General features: G+C 37.3%; 1 protein-coding gene across 2 annotated transcripts in view; it reads right to left on the reverse strand.

Moving 5' to 3' along the window:
- Positions 1-3,466: 3,466 nt before the first annotated feature.
- Positions 3,467-20,448, reverse strand: part of IPO8 (importin 8) — a 69,320-nt gene continuing 52,338 nt past the window's right edge. For both annotated transcript variants that reach the window (XM_060112931.1, XM_060112930.1), the window contains exons 21-25: positions 17,790-18,010; positions 15,294-15,499; positions 8,931-9,134; positions 6,569-6,685; positions 3,467-5,468 (exon numbers count right to left, since the gene is read on the reverse strand). In XM_060112931.1, the coding sequence (XP_059968914.1) occupies positions 5,371-5,468; positions 6,569-6,685; positions 8,931-9,134; positions 15,294-15,499; positions 17,790-18,010 (846 nt within the window). In that variant the 3' untranslated portion in view covers positions 3,467-5,370. The remainder of the gene's footprint in view (positions 5,469-6,568; positions 6,686-8,930; positions 9,135-15,293; positions 15,500-17,789; positions 18,011-20,448) is intronic.

Consider the following 20,448-nt stretch of genomic DNA (forward strand, 5'->3'; position numbering starts at 1 on the left):
TTTAGATATAGCTTAGTTTGGAAGTAGAAAATCTAGACTATTTTAGGGAAATTTGGGTATCGTAGGCAGTCTTCAGTTTCAACCTATTGTAGAATCTTGGGGTGGGGAGAAATCTTGGAGATTACCTAGTTCTGCCTCATATCAGATGTCAGCATTCTATTTCCTGCCAATCCAGGGTATATTATTTATTCATAGTACAAAGTATAGGAGAGTTTTTGTAAATGGTGTGTTAGTTAGCTACAGCACCACAACAAATTGTCACCAGACTTAGCAGCTAAAAACAACAACTGTTTATTGTCTCACAGTTTCTGAGAGCCAGGAATCCAGGAGTAGCTTACTTGGATGATTATGATTTAGGGTCCCTCATGAGGTTATAGTCAAGCTGCCAGCTAGGCCTGTGGCCTCGGAAGACTTGACAAATTTGAAGCATCTGCTTCCTAATTTATGCATGTGTCTCCTGGCAGGAGGCTTCAGTTCCTCACCATGTGGTCCTCACCGTTGGGCTGCTCATGACATGGTTCCCACCAGAGCACATGGAGAGAGGAGGAGGGAGAGAGAAAACACACCCAAGATGTAAGTCACAGATTTTCATAACCTAATCTTGGAAGTGACATACCATAACTCCTACATGCTATTGCTCTCACAGTCCAACCATGGGACAGTGTGAGAAGGAACAACCCAAGGGATATCAAAGTTCATTGGGGGTCATCACGCAGGCTGGCTACCACAAGCAAAGAAGAAGAATCCAACTGGAGTCACACAACTCTAGATCCAAAGTTTAGGCTGTACCATAGTCTTCAAATCTTGGTTGAAAAGAGAGGTTGAAGGCCTGTCAGAAGCAGGCACAATGAGAAAGTAAACAATCTGCTTATTTAAATGGTCTCTGCCTTCAGAGAATCTCTGGCGATAGTGCCCAACCACAACCCCACGAAGGGGCTGGCCAGAGGGAGTGGCCTGGAGCACCCGCTGTAAGGAGGGCTGAAACCTCACTGGGACACACGGGAAACATGGTTCGAGGTAATGAACCTTTCCAAATACAACTCCTCCTTTAACTATGAAATGAACACTAGTCTTGTTCCCACCAAAGTAGACAACAGCCTCATGAAAAAATAAATACTTCTTGCTGGCATCTACCAATGTCGAACATTCTAATTTATGTGAAAATGCCCCCAATCCTGGCACCACCTAGCTGAGGGGTGTCCGACATCAGCAGCTGCGGGGAGCTAAAAATTAGGAAATTGAATTTGTAGTTTTGGTTATTGGGAATGACCAATATTGGGTTATCTGGCTTGGAAAACTGTAATAAATGCAAAAGTTTCTTATTTTGAAAATAGAAGTATATGATTTTTATTAATAAAAAACCAGTTTCTCCCCAACTCTACCAAATAAATAGAGCAAATACTTAACAAAGTATTTAAATACAGTACTTAAATACTTAAAGGGGAAATCAAATTATTGGCCTCCTTTAAATATTTGTTTGACTGTAGCCAGCAAAGTAAATAATTAGATTTTAGGTGGGATATATTGAGTCCTCCTGAATTCTCCAATGTAGCTATTACCAGAGTCTTCTCTGGGGGGACCTGGTACCAATGATAAACCCACTGTAAGCAAAACACTATGCTAGGTGCTGGGGTTTCAGTAGTGAGGAGGACACAGATTTGGCTCTAACAGCTTATATTGTACATTATTTGATTATAAGTGGGACACATGATTCAAAGTTGACTTAGGGGCCCTTGGAGCAGAAAGGCTTCCATAAGGAAGCCTTTATAATATATATTATAAATATTATATTTAATTTAATATTTAAACATTATAAATATAAACATAAATATTATAATATTTATGTTCCAAAGTGAAGATGAAGAGGAATTTATCAGGTAAAGGACAGAGGGGAAGAGGAGAAAAGAGCATCAGTGAACCTGGAGGGAGAAGAACCCAGTGAATTGGAGGCAGAAGGCAGTGAGAAAAGGATGAGAGAGTTGAGCTAGAGCCAATCACTCCGGGGCTTTGGGGCCACGTTAATGATTTTATCTGCATCCTAAGAGCCGCTGAGAGGTCTTAATCTCTCCGGTTAGTGATACAACCAAGATTTGCATTTTGAAAAGTCATTCTACCTTGTGACTAGGTAAGGGCAGTGAGGTGGGCGTAAGAGCAGAGGTAAGGGGTGAGGGTCAAGCTGCAGCAGGAGAGAATGACTGCAAAGGGGGAGAAGTGAGGGGACTGTCCTCACTCACTAGGCAGTGAGAATGGTGTGTCACACTTAACTAAGAGCTCTGTGGGGGACACAGGTGCCCAGGAGGCCTCGCTGGGTAGTTCTCATCCTCCCCAGGTTTTCCCTTCATGCCCAAGGAAGCCTTTTGGAAAAAAGTCTCCATAAGGTCACTCCTGCCTAAGTTGCTCTCAGCTCCAGGCATATTCCAAACACTCTGGGAAGCCGCCAACTCCTAGCTCTTGAGAGGCCCCCGTGTACTTGTGAAATCTTTTTTTCAAATTAGGTGATCTCCAAGGTGAACTTCCTCTCAGGTACCCTGCAGGGAGCATGTGCATTCGCTCACCTCCCCACTTGATGTCAGAGCCTTGTACACCTCTCCTCCCTCTGCCAGCACTGTTGTCTGCCCCAGACTCTCCTGCTGCCCAGCCACTCAAAGTTCTGTTGCATACACACCTCTACAGGACCAACCACGGTTGCGCCGTTTATGCTTCTTCCTAAAAACATAGTCCAAACTTTTTTTCATTGGTTTTGTGGCCTTACTCACAAGTGGACTGTCTGAGAAGTTTCCAACCCACTTGTACACTGATCTCGATGGAGAGAGTGAAACGGGGACAGGAAGGGTTACCATTTAAGGTTTATCGGAAATGATTTTTTTTATAGATAAAACACGTGCATACACACATGTATACATACATACAAATGCTGGTGGTCTCTGACCACATGGCCAAGTTTTCCTTGATTTCCTCCATACATTTATTACAATTTTCAGTCTCCCCTGCTGAATAGAAAACTGGACTGTAATTCACTATATTAAATAAATGACACAATTTCATTGTTTTCTTTCTTTAGAATTTTCACTGATTAACAATTTACTGGTTCAGTGTGGTCTTAACATAAATTAGAGGTGGGGAGGAGGAGCTTATTGTCATGCTAGGTAAACATTTGAGAATCAAAAGGCCAGCGCTTACCATTCCACTCCTAATTTGATGGCAGCCCATCAGAAAATGGCTCCACCTCAGGCATTTCTTCCTTTCCTTCAAGGTCCTGATGTGGTTGAATGACCTTGCTTTTTCAGAGCTTCTGCAGCTCATATTTGGACACCCAGTCTTTAGCTGTTGCTGATGAGCCCTTGTTACCCTCCCACTACGGTCACCTTGCTCCAGGTCCCCAGGAGTGAGGAAAACACACACTGATGGGTTTTTATCACCTGCATAAAGCACCTCCACATTTCAGAAAACATTTCACACAGAGGAGTTCAAGATCCTGGGAATCAGTCCGCATTTTATTTTACAGTACATTCATATGAGTTCCTGCCTTTCCAAGGTAATCATATCACATTCAGGTTAGCACTGCTGGTAACAAAACTGTACAACTACCCTGGCTTCAAAAGCAAGATAGGATGATACACATTAGCACTTCTTTCCCTTTAATACTGCAGAAGACAATACATCACAAAAATAAAATCACATGCCTTTTACAGTGCAGTGTGAAGGCATGTTACTTATGTTAAAATTAAACCATTTGGGACATGAGGAGAAAAAGAAGAGCTTCAAAGCTTAAGATGTCTACAATCTCCCCCATGCCGTCTTTCTCTTCTAACCGCCAGCTGGCACCTTCAGCATCAATGCCTTGGGAAGACGGGAGCAGAACAAAGCAGGGGATCATTTAACTCTGAAACTCATGGCTTCTTGGGCTACTTCTGTAAAGAACGACTGAAATAATCTAAAAGTCTAAAAAGAGTTCATATTAACAAGGGATGGTAATATAGAAAGCACCTGGAGAAAACTCCTCCAGGGACTGACGGAAAATATAAGCCGCAAACATTTCACAAAAACAGACAACTGTATCATATCCAGAAATATATTAAATTCTGAAAATTCACTTTTGCGTTACTGAATGAAAACACTGTGACCCATGTTCTGGTGTTGAATCAGTTCAGAAAAACAGCTGTCACCTCCATCTGTGATATTTATCGTGGGCTATCTTGCATCATTACCATGTCAGAGTGCAGCTGACTGATTATCCCCAACCCTTGAAAAATATAAGAAGCCAAACTGAGCTATAATAAAAACTAGGACAGATTAGATAGGAGAAAATTCAGATGTGTGAGAAAGCAAGAAGTTAGATTTACTTGGGTCTTTTTCCTAGATAAAAAGTACTGTTACAAAATGTTTTGGACCCGGGTCCAACATAGCTGGAATGATAAGTTACTGAAAATGCAAGCCCCCATCCAGGAAGACAGTGTGCTTATGTAGCACCTTTCTCATAGAAGTCCAATGTGCTTTAGTATAACTGTCAATTAATTGCATAATTAAGTACGATTCAGAATATACTTGGACTGATTGTTAATTCCAGTGACGAAAGAGTCCCTGCCACTTGCTGCCAAGAAATTTTTGAGTCCTGAACTTATTAGGTTATGAATGAAATCGATATTCATATAGGTTGACTCAAAAGAAATACCACCCCTTTCAGGGCTGAGAAATATGATGGAAGAGAGAATAAGACACTTCTTAGGAAAGCCACATCTTTAGGAAAAAACACCTTATGAAAAACCAGAGCCAGTGCATATTGTACAACCCCTGAAGAAAGCCCCCAGCAGCAGTGGAGAGCAAGGGGAGCAGTGATGATTTTGAAACCAGAGTGACTTGTAGCTAACTTCCTAACAGTAAATTCACATAGTGAAATGCAGAATAAGTCAACATATAGCCAAGGTTTACATTTATCTAGAAATATGTTTTATGCCTTAAAAAAAATTGCAATGCACTCAAAAAAAATTTTTCAGATAATTCATGTACAACAGAAGGCACTGTTATTCGCATAAATCCATTGATTCTGCATGGCAAAACCTGAGACGTGCAATTCCATCCAATCCTCTAAAACCACCTTGGTCATTCATCCTTTGGAGCATAAGCTTTGTCCTTTGCAGTCCAACAATTTTGTTGTTCTTTAATTTCATACATTACAGTAGCTGCTTAAAATATATATTTCAGGGTGAGAAAGGTCAAAGGGGATGCAGGGGTGGAGAAGGGTGCTGCCGGACACCAGGCAGTAACTGGCACAGCAGGTGGCACAAAAAGCAGCCCCGGCTCCCCTTGACCCTCTCCTTCCGGCTGACGTACCACGTAGCGATGACATTTGGTCGGGTGATCTTCCTTCTTTCAGTTGTTGGTGGGCATAGTCCCAAAGTTAAATGCAGAGAGGACTCCTTTGTTTTCAAAGGTGAAGCCTCCCTGTTGTTCAATCTTCTTCTTTGCCTCTAGCATTTGCCAAGAGAAGGTGGGGGGGGGAAGAGAAGAGTATTTAAGGTGACAAAGTTGGAAATAACCTCAAAGGAGCCAGATTCTTTAGAGTTAGTACTGTGAAGGAATGTGAATCGTGGTATTAATTATTCTGCCCAATTGAACATTAGCCTTTAATAAACCCATGTCAGTAAGTACCATCATCTTGGTGTCTGGGGATGCGGAACCAGCAGATACGGAACACACGGATACAGAGGGCCCACTGCACCGCACCATTTTAACAGGGGACACGAGCATCCTCAGATTTTGGTATCCAAGGCAGGTCAGGGAAACAATCCCCACCCCCCACCCCGATACCGAAGGAAGACTGTAGTTATATTTTCTATCTTGGAAAGACTATTTGCTAAAACTGAGCAAAATAAAAACAAGGCTCAAAGCTAGTGTCTATTGCTGAAAGGGCACACTGACCTCTCACATCAGGAGGGCCGATACAGAATCTGTACAGGACTTAAAGCCTAAATCCAAGCAGAAGAACCTGGGTTCTAAACTCTAGATTCCTATTCCATGATGTTCCCCACTAAAATACTTTTGTAATTACAAAATCTTCCATTAATTTTCTTGGAGTGACCATAACAACGTCTGTGTAAAATAATTTCTCCAGCTCAAAAACTGAAAATCAACGAGAATCACCAACGCATAAAGCCCAACAAATAGAAATGGAGAGTATTTCACTTCTAGGAATACAAGCTCCCTGCAAGAATTCATAAAATGCTTTTGACCCTTCTGTTGTTTAGATGTTTAGGTGGGTGACCCAGCTGATTAACTCTCCCTCAGCAAGATTCATCCCAACCTTTACATCTTACCTTTGGCTCCAAAATAGGATAAGGGTGTGAATAAGAACACTACTAAAGACACATTAACACATGGTGTTTCACAGAGCTAATATATCATGAATGATTAAAAAGATCATACAATAATGATAATTCCTTATTATCTTGAAAGGTTGGCCTCTAACAATTTTTAGAACAGTATTTAGGTGCCACCAGGCTCGTAAAATACAAGCTGAATACTGGCACTCTGACATATGCACTCCGATCTAGAAATCACGCTGGCTGACCTGCTACCGTCCTTCGGTGCTCGGCCAGTGTGTACACCTCCTGTAGCGCCCTCCTCTGATCCTCACTGAGCGGTGCCATCAGCAGTTGGTACCAGGCAGCATCCCGATTCTGCACAGCTGTTGTATTTTGGGGGTGTGTTGAGGGAGAAGGAAAAATAAAGGAGTCCAATGACAATTATTATTTCAGAGAATAACTAATAACACAATCAAATTACATTGAAATGATCACAGACAATAGGTGATAAAATTTATTCCAACAAAGGATTACTCCTGAGTACTCACTTTAGTACTCGACCTACGTGGAGCTATAAAGGAAGCTTGGGACACCACAAATCTCTGCTTTGCCTAATTCTCTGCTCCCTCCCCATCTCCTCTTCTTCCTGGGTTTTTACGAACTATGAATGCTGCCTAAAATCCAGATCTTGGGAAACACCTTACTCACTTGTTACCATCTTCCTCAGGAATTCTCATGCTACCTGCTCCTTCAGCATCACTTCTATACCAAAAACTCAAATTTGTACCTTTAGGCAAAACTCTTCCCTAAGTCTCCTGGTCTTTTACTTTGGATAGCTCACCTCAAACTCAGTACAACTGTAACCAAATTTAACATTTTACCTCCCAAACCCTCCTTATCTACCCATTTCCATTACCAGTTCTATCAGTCTCCTAGTCAACCACTGTAAATGCCTAACATCTTTAATCATGCTCTCTCCACATCCAATTCTGTGCTGCTTTCTTGATGTCTTTCACTGATACGCTTTTTCCCATCAAATGCCATCCTCCCACTCCAGGGCCCTATTACTCCTAAACCAATAAAGTAATTTCCTAACGCGTGGTTCCCGAGTCTAGCCCCCTTCACTTCTTTTTGCACATCATCATCAGATAATACCCCTGAAGGAAACTATCATATCCCCAAGGTCACCTCTTTATAGAAAAACATTCAAAACCACTCTAATGGGCAATGGGATAAAGACAATCTCAGTCCAGAATTCAAGACTGGGGGACTTCCCTGGCGGTTCAGTGGTTAAGACCCCTGCTTCCACTGCAGGGGGCACAGGTTCGATCCCTGGTCAGGGAACTAAGATCCCACATGCTGCATGGCCAAAAAGAAAAAGGAAAAAAAAAACCCACCAGATTTCAGGGCTGGTACAATTTGGTACAATTTTACTACTCCACAGAGACTTTAAGCAGTGGTCCCTATATGCTGACTGAGTCAAAGCTGGCTGCCTATCTCTTGAGGAGCATTTTCAAAATACATATCCTGAGATCCCACCCAAGACCTAAGAGCTTCTTTGTTGCCTATGATGCACACCCAGGTCTGGAAGTAACTGCCTTAGAGTGTACCCTCCACATTCCAGTCTCCACATTTATACTCTTATCTTCCTCATGCTCTGGAATATCATTCCCTGTACTCTCTACCTCTTGTTCCTGCTGAATTTCAATAAATCATAGAGGTGGTTCATTAATGGTATTTGTAACAACCAATACATTGGCATACTAAATAATGCCAATATATTACACTACCATTGCCTTGTTAGTAACAATATTTTATACACAAGGATGTTCAATTTAATATTGCTTGTAAAAAAAAAACAAACCCTGGAAATATCTTATATGTCCATCAGTGGAAATAAGCTAAATTATGGTACTACCATAGAAATATGATGTAACTATAAAACAACCTATTTAGTGGGATTTTTTCATTATAATTTGTTTATAATAATTTTCTAAATGCTTTCATTGACTTATTATTTATTTTTAATTCTGTAAGTTTTCCATTTATATCTTTCATTCTTCTACTGGGTTATTGGTCTTATTCATTTATAGAAGGCCTTTGTAATCTGTGGGTCTTAAGCCTATGACATGTACATGACAAATATTTTCTCCCAATCTTTGAGTTTCTAGTGTCCTTTGCTGTACAAAATTGGTAAATTGCTTATGTAGTAAAAATCTACTCTCTAATGGACTCTGTTCATTCACATGGGGATTGTGAACTGCTAATAAGTTTATGGCCACAGTTTTTAAGCAACATATCTGAGATACTTCATTCTGCAAAACTCCTTATCCATTCATATCTAGAGGATGAACAATATATGCAGATACTCTTGCCTGTAATTACTTTTGTGAGGATACCCTGCAGCCTCACCCCGCCACTTTACAATGATTAAGGTTACTGGGATTGGGTGATGGATGTTTCATTACGCTATTTGCTCTCATTTTGTGTATGTTTGGGGATTTCTATAATTAAAAATAAATTAAAATTTTAAAGGGAATCTAAACCAATTTGGGGGAAGATCCCAAAACAACTTCTAATAGATGGAAATGAAAAACATATCTGAAGATTCAGGGAGTAACAACATACTCAGCAGGGCTTGTGTAAAAAACTGATATTCATCCACACTATTGTCAAGGTCCAGTGGAGTGCTGAATCCCTCAAGGGCAGTTTCTTCCAATACTTCTTCATCCCAGTCATCATCATCTTCCTCCTCATCTTCACCTCTTCCATTATTTGACTGCATTGCTTGAGCAGTTACGTTCATCTCCTCTTCATCACTTGAAATCTCTTCTGTGAATCCATTATTTATTTAAAAGGAATCAAACCACATAAGGACAAAATATAAATTCCATAAAGAAAATAAAAATTATAAATGACATTCTAGAAATGGAAAAATGACTAAATAATTTTATGTAAAATTATAAAAATAAACCTTATCTTTACTGTAGTTGCTAAACTGAAAATGACTTTATCCTCCTCACTCAAAACAATTTCTAACTATCTCTAAAGATGAACACTATTACTGTTTTACTATGGCTGCTTCACATCCATTAATATAAAATATACTATTTAGTCACAGATTCCCAAATTAACTTTTTTGTCAAAAATGACATAAAATGATTATGTATTCAGTGCATGTGTTTTAAAAACAATGACCTACCACTGAGAATTTGAGTCTCTTAGCAATTAACTAAGCTGATTATGAACTGCTCGGAAATGCTCAAATGAAGAGGTCATTTCTGCTAATAGAAACAGAAAAATATAGAAATACAGAGGAAAAATAATTAGCTATATGTGGGTTAAAAAAATTGAAAGCTGAATTGTATATCCCCATAGATTCAGTTTCTATTTTCAGGGCTGGTCTGTTCCAAGCAGTTAGTCCAGTATTATAAATAACCGGAAGACAGTAAATGCAGAACGAAATCAACCTAGAAGGAGAAACCTGGAGTAAACCCAAACCAGGCAATATCAATCTAAACCTAGTTCTATAAAACGCACCATACTGAAGCACCTGGATTCAACTGCAAGGTAGTTTTAGGGATAATGCAAGAAACCATAGTTTTGACCACATACATGGAAAAAAAAAAAATATATATATATATATATATATATGTAGAATAACAAAGACAGCAAGAGAAATTTTCACTGATTAATCATCTTACACCTCAGTAGGAAATTCAACAAGAAAGTCTGGGAAATTACTAGAAAATTTCCCTCAAGTCATAATAATTATAATCCATTAGAGAGCAAAGCGAGAAATTATGAAGAATGCAACATACTGAAAAAAAGAATTCTGTGATTGTCTGCATATATTTAGCAAAATAAACAATTACAAGAGACTCACTTCAGAGCTAAAGACACACAGACTGAAAGTGAGGGGATGGGAAAATATATTTCATGCAATGGAAACAACAAGAAAGAAGGGGTAGCAATATGCCTATCAGACAAAGTAGGCTTTAAAACAAAGGCTATAACAAAAGACCAAAAAGGGCATTATATAATGATAAAAGGATCGATACAAGAAGAGAATATAATATTTGTTAACATATATGCATCTAAATATATAAAACAAATATTAACAGACATAAAGGGAGAAATTGACAATAATACAATAATAGGAGAAAACTTTAACAACCCATTTACATCACTGGACAGACCATCCAGACAGAAAATCAATAAGGAAAGAGTAGTCTTAAATGAAACATTAGACCAGTTGGACTTAATAGGTATCTACAGGACATTACATCCCAAAATGGCAGAATACACATTCTTTCAAGTGCACATGGAACATTCTCCAGGAGACAACATATGCTAGGCCACAAAACAAGTCTCAACAAATTTAAGGGGAAACAAATTACATTAAGCATTTTTTCCAACCACAGCAGTAGGAAACTAGAAATCAATTACAGGTAGAAAAATGGGAAAAACATAAACATATGGAGACTAAACAACATGCTACTAAAACACCAATGGATGAATGAAGAAATCAAAGAGGAAATCAGAAAATACCCTGAGACAAATGAAAATAAAAACAGAACTTTCTGAAATCTACAGGACATAGCAAAAGCAGTTCTAATAGGGAAGTTTATAGCAATTCAGGCCTACCTCAAGAAACAAGAGAATCAAAAAACAAACAACCCAGTCCGAAAATGGGCAGAAGACCTAAATAGACATTCCTCCAAAGAAGATATACAGATTGTCAACAAACACATGAAAGAATGCTCAACATCATTAATCATTAGAGAAATGCAAATCAAAACTACAATGAGGTATCATCTCACACCGGTCAGAATGGCCATCATCAAGAAATCTAGAAACAATAAATGCTGGAGAGGGTGTGGAGAAAAGGGAACCCTCTTGCACTGTTGGTGGGAATGTAAATTGATACAGCCACTGTGGAGAACAGTGTGGTGGTTCCTTAAAAAACTAAAAATAGAACTACCATATGACCCAGCAATCCCACTACTGGGCATATACGCTGAGAAAACCATAATTCAAAGAGTCATGTACCAAAATGTTCATTGCAGCTCTATTTACAATAGCCAGGCCATGGAAGCAACCTAAGTGTCCATCAACAGATGAACGGATAAAGAAGATGTGGCACATATATACAGTGGAATATTACTCGGCCATAAAAAGGAACAAAACTGAGTTATCTGTAATGAGGTGGATGGACCTAGAGACTCATTCAGAGTGAAGTAAGTCAGAAAGAGAAAAACAAATACCGTATGCTAACACATATATATGGAATCTAAGAAAAAAACTGGTCATGAAGAACCTAGGGGCAAGACGGGAATAAAGATGCAGACCTACTAGAGAATGGACTTGAGGATATGGGGAGGAGGAAGGGTAAGCTGGGACAAAGTGAGAGATTGGCATGGACATATATACACTACCAAACGTAAAATAGTTAGTGGGAAGCAGTCTCATAGCACAGGGAGATCAGCTCGGTGCTCTGTGACCACGTAGAGGGGTGAGATAGGGAGGGTGGGAGGGAGGGAGCTGCAAGAGGGAAGAGATATGGGTAAATATGTATATGTATAACTGATTCACTTCATTATAAAGCAGAAACTAACACACCATTGTTAAGCAATTATACTCCAATAAAGATGTTTAAAAGAATGCAAAAAAAAACCCACGAGAAATCTCAAATAAACAACCTAACCTACCATCTAAAGAAATTTAAAAATTAAGAACAAAGCCCAAAGTCAGAAGAAGGAAGGAAATTATAAACTTCAGAGAGGGAACAAATAAAATGGAGACAAAAAAAGTAGAAAAGATCAAGAGCTATTTTTTTTGAAAAATAAACTAAATTAATAAGCTGTTAGCCAGGCTCATTAAGAAAAAAAGAGAGAGGGCCCAAATAAATAAAACAAGAAATGAAAGAGGAGAAATTATAACTGATATCACAGAGATACCAAAAAATCATGAGTGAATACTACAAATATTTATATGCCAACAAATGAGACAACCTAGAAGGAATGGAATCATGTCTAGAAACATACAATCTTCCAAGACCCAATCAGGAAGATATAGACAATCTGAATAAAGAGATCACTAGTAGTGAAACTGAATTCATAATAAAAAGACTCCCAGCAAACAAAAGTCCAGAACTGGACAGTTTAACATGAGAACTCTACAAAATGTATAAAGAAAAGCTAATACCTATTCTTCTCAAACTATTCCAAAAAACTGAAGAGAACACTCCCAAGTTCATTCTATGAGGCCACCAAAAGAAGACAAAGACACTACAAAAAAAGAAAGTTACAGGGCAATATCTCTGATGAATATAGATGCAAAAATCCTGAACAGAATATTAGCAAACCAAACTCAACAATTTATAAAAACGGATGATACACCACGATCCAGTGAGATTTATTCCAGGGATGCAAAGATGATTCAATATCCACAAATCAATCAATGTGATACACCACATTAAAAAAAAAGCTTAAAAATCACATGAACATCACAAGAGCTACAGAAAAAGCATCTGACAAAATTCAACATCCATTCATGACAAAAACTCTCATCAAAGTGGGTATAGAGGGAACATATCTCAACATAGTAAGGGCCATTTATGACAAACCTACAGCTAACATCATACGCAACAGTGAAAGCTAAAAGATTTTCCTCTAAAGATAAGGATACGAACTCTTGCCACTTCTATTTAACATACTATTGGAAATTCCAGCCACAGCCATCAGACAAGAAAAAGAAATCAAAGGCATCCAAGTTGGAAAGGAAGTAAAACTGTCACTATTTTCAGATGACAAAATACTATATACAGAAAAACCCTAAAGTCTCCACTGAAAAGCTTTTAGAACTAATAAATGAATTCAGTAAAGTTGCAGAAAGAGAAAGCAAGAAAACAATCCTGTTTAAAATTGCATCAAAAAGAATTAAAAACCTAGGAATAAACTTAACCAAGGAGGTGAAAGACCTATACTCTGAAAATTATAAAACAATGATGAAGGAAATGAAAGATGATACAAAGAAATGGAAAGATATCCCATGTTCATGGATTGGAAGAATATCATTTAAAAAATCCATACTACCCAAAGCAATCCATAGATTTAATGCCTATCAAAATACCCATAATATCTTTCACAGAACTAGAACAAATCATCCTAAAATTTATATGGAACCACAAAAGACCCTGAATTGCCAAAGCAATCTTGACAAAAGAGAACAGAGCTGGAGGTATCATGCTCCTTGATTTCAGACTATGCTACAAAGCTACAGTAATCAAAACAGTATAGTACTGGCACAAAAACAGACACACAGATCAATGGAACAGAATAGACAGCCCAGAAATAAACTCCTGCGTTTAGGGTTGATTCATCTATGACAAAGGAGGCAAGAATATACAATGGGGAATATCAGTTTCTTCAATAATGAGTGGTGCTGGGAAAACTGGCCAGCTACATGCCAAAGAATGAGATTAGAACATTTTCTCATGCCATGGACAAAAATAAACTCAAAATGGATTAAAGACCTAAATGTATAACCAGACACCATAAAACTCCTAAAAGAAAAGCAGAACACTCTTTGACATAAATTGTAGCAGTATTTTGGAGGGGTCTGTCTCCTAAGGCAAAGGACTCTAAAGCAAAAATAAACAAATGGGACCTAATTAAATTTAAACACTTTTGCACAGCAAAGGAAACAATCAACAAAATGAAAAGACAACCTATAAATGGGAGAAAATATTTGCAAATGATATGCTACAATAAGGGGTTAATATCCAAAATATATAAACAGCTCATACAACTCAATGTCAAAAAACTAAATGACCCAATTAAAAAATGGGCAGAAGACCTGAATAGTCATTTTTCCAAAGAAGACATACAGATGGCCAACAGGCACATGAAAGATGTTCAACATTGCTAATCATTAGAGATATGCAAATCAGAACCACAATGAGATATCATCTCACCCCTCTTAGTAAGAATGGCTATCAACAAATAACAAATGTTGGCAAGAATATGGAGAAAAGAGAACCCTTGAACACTGTTGGTGGGGATGTAAATTGGTGCAGCCACTACGGAAAACGACATGAAGATTTCTCAAAAAACTAAAAGTATGTTCCAGCAATTTCACTGCTAGATATATATCCAAAGAAAACAAAAACACTAATTCAAAATGATACACACACGCCAAAGTTCACAGCAGCATTATTTACAACAACCAAGATAAGGAAGCAACCCAAATGTTCATCAACAAATGGATGGATAATGAAGATGTGGTGAGATATGTGATGGAATATTACCCAGCCATAAAAAGAATGAAATCTTGCCATTTGCAACAGATAGACCTGGAGGATATTATGTTTAATGAAGTATGTCAGAGAAAGACAAATACTGTATGTCACACTTGTATGTGGAATATAAGAAATAAAAGAAACAAATGAATATAACAAAACAGAAACAGACTCACAGATACGGAGAAAAAACTAGTAGTTACCACTGGGGAGAGGGAAGAGGGAGGGGTAAAATAGAGTAGAATATTAAGAGGTACAAACTACTAAGTATCAAATAAATAAGCACAAGGATATATTGTACAGCACACAGAATACAGCCAACATTTTATAATAACTTTAAAGAGTATAATCTATAAAAACAGTGAATCACTATGTATGTTGTACACCTGAAACCAATATAATATTGTAAATCAACTATACTTCCATAATAAATAGATAAATAAAGTTATGAATTGTTTATTCCTAGAATTTTCCATTTAATATTTTTAGACAACTGAAACCATGAAACCAAAATTGTGGTAAGAAGCGACTACTATAATTAAGTCAAACAAACCCAAAATATTTGTTAAACGTGTAACAGGCCAAGAAATGTACACCTGTTTAATGCTTCCAAATAGACTAAAACTCAAAGAAAACACATACTCAAATCACAATCAATTCTAGCATTCACTGCAATTAGAACACTTTACCATTTTCTTCCATATCAGCTTTCTCTGCTTTTGAGCGATCTTCCCGGTTTACCAGTTGTTTGGTAGCACAGACCTGCTTTAGGCCAAGGAAAAGGAAAAGAATTGACGGCACAATCTGTCCCACCACAGCATCTACTCCAGGAGGTCGATTTTGCAATTCCAAAAGAATACTCAGTCCTATTATACACATCTTCCGGTCATGATGCCTACAAATTATAAAGGCGAAAAAAAATGTGCACATGAGAAATGAGAACAAATTCCGAAGAAATTACAAAAAGAAATGTCCAAGGTGTATTCTAAGGTTCATTCACTGGAGTTACACAGAGGTATCTACATTTTGTACTATATGAAATCCTATGTAAATCAAGTTTTGTAAACCAATTATCATCATCAAAGACCTATGGGAGTCTGCAATTAATATGGTGAATCTTGTGTAATATCAATTTATGATAATACAAATGCTGTATCTGGGCCTTAGCATAACAACTTTTATTAAAACAAGAATACCTGTATATGATAGCATAAAATTCCTATCCAATGGAAAAAATGAGGAGTCCCTTAGACTTTGTCTTCATTGGATTGGTCTACAAAGTATCTTGGCACATACACTGTATACTAACCCCAGGTGCCAAAAGCTCCTCCAAAAACTCAGCATCTAATAAGCTGAATGTAATAGCTATAAGTAAATCTATTAAATGTCCTGTTCTATAAAACAGGATAAGGAAATTTTAATTCTGAAGGAAAAATGTTTGACCAATATACATTACACACATTTTTGTATGAATGTTTCTTCTAAATTGTTTAAAACTAAAAATATTAAGAATTAAAAGATTTTCTATATTAGTATAACACTTAAAATTGCAGGCATGAACAAAAAATTCACTGGCAGTGATTCAAAATGAGAGTAATATACAATAAACCCAATGACAAATATATTACTAGCTTCTATTTGTCTTCATTATTTCCATTGCTTTATTGATTCAAGTTACTAATGTCGAAGTATAGTATACTGTAACAGGAACTGTGCTTGACCTGATGACCTTCTCATCCATGTAGCCTCTAACTAGCAGTGTACACCAGGTGTCAAATGGATCATAGTACAAAAGATGATTATCGAGTGGGGCTCTGAAGAATCCAAGGGAGCACAATCCAAGCATGCCCAATCTATACAATAGCTGAGAAGGATTTTCTATTTTTGGAAAAATGTTTATAGATGCTACTAACTATAACTGTGAGTGACTAAATCTCTACTCTCTAAATCTTTGTCAGAGATAACTTTAAGCACAATTTCTTTTTAAAGTATGCTCTTCCTTTCAAAGCTTTAATAAGAAATCTAAATCAGGGACAAATTCCAGTCTCCTACAAGTAGAAAAATTAGAATACACATAGCAACTTATAAATATGCTCCCCCATTCCTTTTCTACCATCCTAATCCAAGCCCCTCCATCATCTCCCCACCACCTGGCAATGTCCTAACTACTCCTGTTGAAATTATTTTCCCCTCAGTAGATTTTTCTAAATGATATCTTAACAAAACTTAAAAAGAACACTAGTTATTTCTAATGTTTTGAACAAATTAATCAGCAATTTAGCTCAAATTCTAACACAACAGGGTCACTTATATGTGTTGGGTCACTTGAGGTGGGCCTATAACTACTACTTAGGATCTCACTTTTCCTATGTTGTGAAGCTAGGAGAGTGCTTCACATAAAGCCAAACTCTCCTACCAAGGTAGGACCTGGACTACAACTAACAATCTTCTGACTTCACATTTGAAAACGGGCTCCATTGGAGTCTTTATATCTTTACCAGACCAGTACTTTCCTTAGAAACACGACTCTTTTTAGAATATTGTTACCCATAGACACTTAATAGTCATGGAACCCAAGTGTACACTTAATTCTTGTTGCCTAGAGATATAACAATACACATAAGTCAAAAACAAGCGGGGAACTGCTATACCTAATTTTCAGAGCCTGCATTCTTTCCACTAGATTATACTGCTGAAACACATTCTTAATTCTCTAAGAATTTAATATTATGTTAACAATACACTAAAAATAATTCTTAAAGGGCTTCCCTGGTGGCCCAGTGGCTGGGAATCCGCCTGCCAGTGCAGGGGACGTGGGTTTGAGCCCTCGTCCAGGAGGATCCCACGTGCCGCGGAGCAGCTGGACCCGTGCGCCACAACTACTGAGCCTGTGCTCTGGAGCCTGCGAGCCATGACTGGTGAGGCCTGCGAGCCTGGAGCCCGTGCTCTGCAAGGAGAGAGGCCACTGCAACGAGAAGCCCGCCCACTGCCACGAAGAGTAGCCCCCACTTGCAGCAACTAGAGAAAGCCTGCGTGCAGCAGTGAAGCAGCCAAAAATAAATAAAAAATAATAATATTTCTTAAGATATAAAAATTCTCTCTTTATATGCTATTATATGTACATATTAAAAAGTCAACTTTCCAGAATAGAAATGCAGTGTAAAATCGAAAAGACACATACGTACCCAAGAAAACAATCTGTATCATTCATCCACTGATTTATAAACTGTACAGTTACAGGTCCAGGGTTGTGAGGCAACTGAATTCGTTCTAAAGTATGTAGCAGCAAATCAGGGTTGTAGTACAAGGCAGCAATTGCAACCTGAAGACACATAGTACGAAGCTCACTAGTTTTGACCCCTCGGGTTAATCTCTCCAAAACAAGTTGAACAAAGAGTGGAATGCACTAGAGGAAAAAAGAAAAAGAGAAATCAAGTAACTTTTATAGAAAGCTGAATGTTGGTGAAGTGTTATCAATAAATCAGATACTCTTAATGACAGTGAAACTTTTGCTTGTTTAAATCATTTTTAGAATTATTAAACCCAGAGAGCTTAAATGGCCAAAAAGAGGTCCTACAGTAGTGCCAAAACATCTCCTTCCCTTTTATGTGAAGATTACATTTAGTTGAAGATTGTTCTACAAGAGTCCACACTCAAATGATGGCTATAATCCAAATGTAGACTTAGTTACTTCCATGTTTGAGTTAAAATGACTAGGGTGGAATTTTTCTTTGATAAATCAAATTGGAAATACAGTTGACCCTTGAACAACGCAGGTTTGAACTATATGGATCCACTTAAATGCAGGTTTTTTTCAATAGTGAATACTACAGTACTACACTATCCACAGTTGGCTGAATCCGTGGATAGAGAGAAAACGTTTATACACAGGGCCAACTGTAAGTTATACGTGGATTTCTGACTGTGCAGAGGGTCAAGGCCTCTAACTCCTGCATTGTTCAAGGGTCAAGTGTAAAAAAAAATGAGACTAAAAATAAGCATGATGTGATCAGAATTTCTCTTGAGAAATTCCTAAAAAAGTCACAGGGATGTAATGAATGACATGGTGACTAAACTTAAGAATACTGTATTGTACATTTGAAAGTTGCTAAGAAAGAGTAGACATTAAAAGCTCTCATCACAAGAAAAAAAAATTTTTTAACTATGTATGGTGATGGATGTTAACTAGACTTATTGTCATGATCATTTCCCTGTATATACAAATACTGACTCATGTTGTATACCTGAAATTAAGATAATTTTATATGTTAAATATATCTCAATAAAATTTTTGAAAAAGAAAATTCCTGTTGGTATAAGTAGAAGACTGAAGAAAAATAGTGGATTTCATACATTAAAATCCTATGACTCCAATTCTAAAGTGCAATATTGTTTAATTTTATTAGAAATATTTCCTAACAGTTACTTTCAATTAAAAGGGATGGGCTAACTGTGGAAAACAGATGGAGATTTCTCAAAAAACTAAAAATACTACTACCATATGACCTAGCAATTCCACACTTGGGTATATATCCAAAAAAACAAAAACAAAAACACTAATTCAAAAAGATACATGCACCCCAATGTTCATAGCAGCATTATTTACAATTGCCAAGATATGAAAGCAACCTAAGTGTCCATCAACAGATGAATGGATAAAGAAGATGTGGTATATATACACAATGAAATACTACTCAGCTATAATAAAGAATGAAATTTTGCCATTTGCAGCAACATGAATGGACTTGGAGGGCATTATGCTAAGTGAAATCAGTCAGACAGAGAAAGATAAAAACTGTATGATATCACTTATATGTGGAATCTAAAAAATACAACAAACTAGTGAATATAACAAAAAAAAGTAGACTCACAGATATAGAGAACAAACTAGGGGTTACCAGCAGGGAGAGGGAAGGGGGAGGTGCAATATAGGGGTAGAGGAGTAAGAGGTACAAATTATTAGGTATAAAATAAGCTACAAGGATGTATTGTACAACATGGGAAATATAACCAATCTTTTATAATAACTACAAATGGAGTATAACCTTTAAAAATTGTGAATCACTATATTGCACACCTGTGACTTATACAATATTATACAGCAACTATAGTTCAATTTTTAGAAAGGGATGGGCTAAAATATTTTGTGTAAAATAAAATTCTGAGGTCTTAATATAAGTTTATTTTTAAATTAAACTTTAAAAATCAAAGTTTCAGGGGAGAATGGGATGAATAGGTGGAATACAGAGGGTTTTTAGGGCAGTGTAGTGAAACTAGTCTGCATGATACTCTAATGGTAGATACATGTCATTATACATTTGTCCAAACCTATAAAGTGTGTACACCAAGAGTACACCCTAGTGTAAACTGCGGTCTCTGGGTGATAATGATGTGTCAGTAGGTTCATCAGTTATAACGAATGTACCACCCTGGCGGAGATGTTGATAATGGGGAAGGCTATGTATGTGTGGGGTAAGGGGTACAGGAGAAATCTCTATATCTTCTGCTTAATTTCTCTGAGAGCCTATAACTACTCTGAAAAATAAAATCTATTAAAAAATAATCAGAGTTTCACGTAAAAATTTAAGACAATTTCAATGTTTCCTTTAGTAAGCCAAACTGTAACTACATTAGTATCAGAAGAATACTAGACTTGTTTAGGATGATATATAATATCAAAACACATGACTACATGTGGTACTTTTAAGATTGAGATTTTTATAAAGAAATGACTAGTCTGATTAACTCTATTGATTTTGTCTCATATTCTGATATAGAGCATATATAGGACATAGGCTCTATTAAAAATTATTACTACAGTTAAATAATTATTGTGAATCAATG

The sequence above is a fragment of the Mesoplodon densirostris genome, chromosome 11 (assembly GCF_025265405.1).
Source record: "Mesoplodon densirostris isolate mMesDen1 chromosome 11, mMesDen1 primary haplotype, whole genome shotgun sequence".
In the NCBI taxonomy this organism is placed as follows: domain Eukaryota; kingdom Metazoa; phylum Chordata; class Mammalia; order Artiodactyla; family Ziphiidae; genus Mesoplodon; species Mesoplodon densirostris.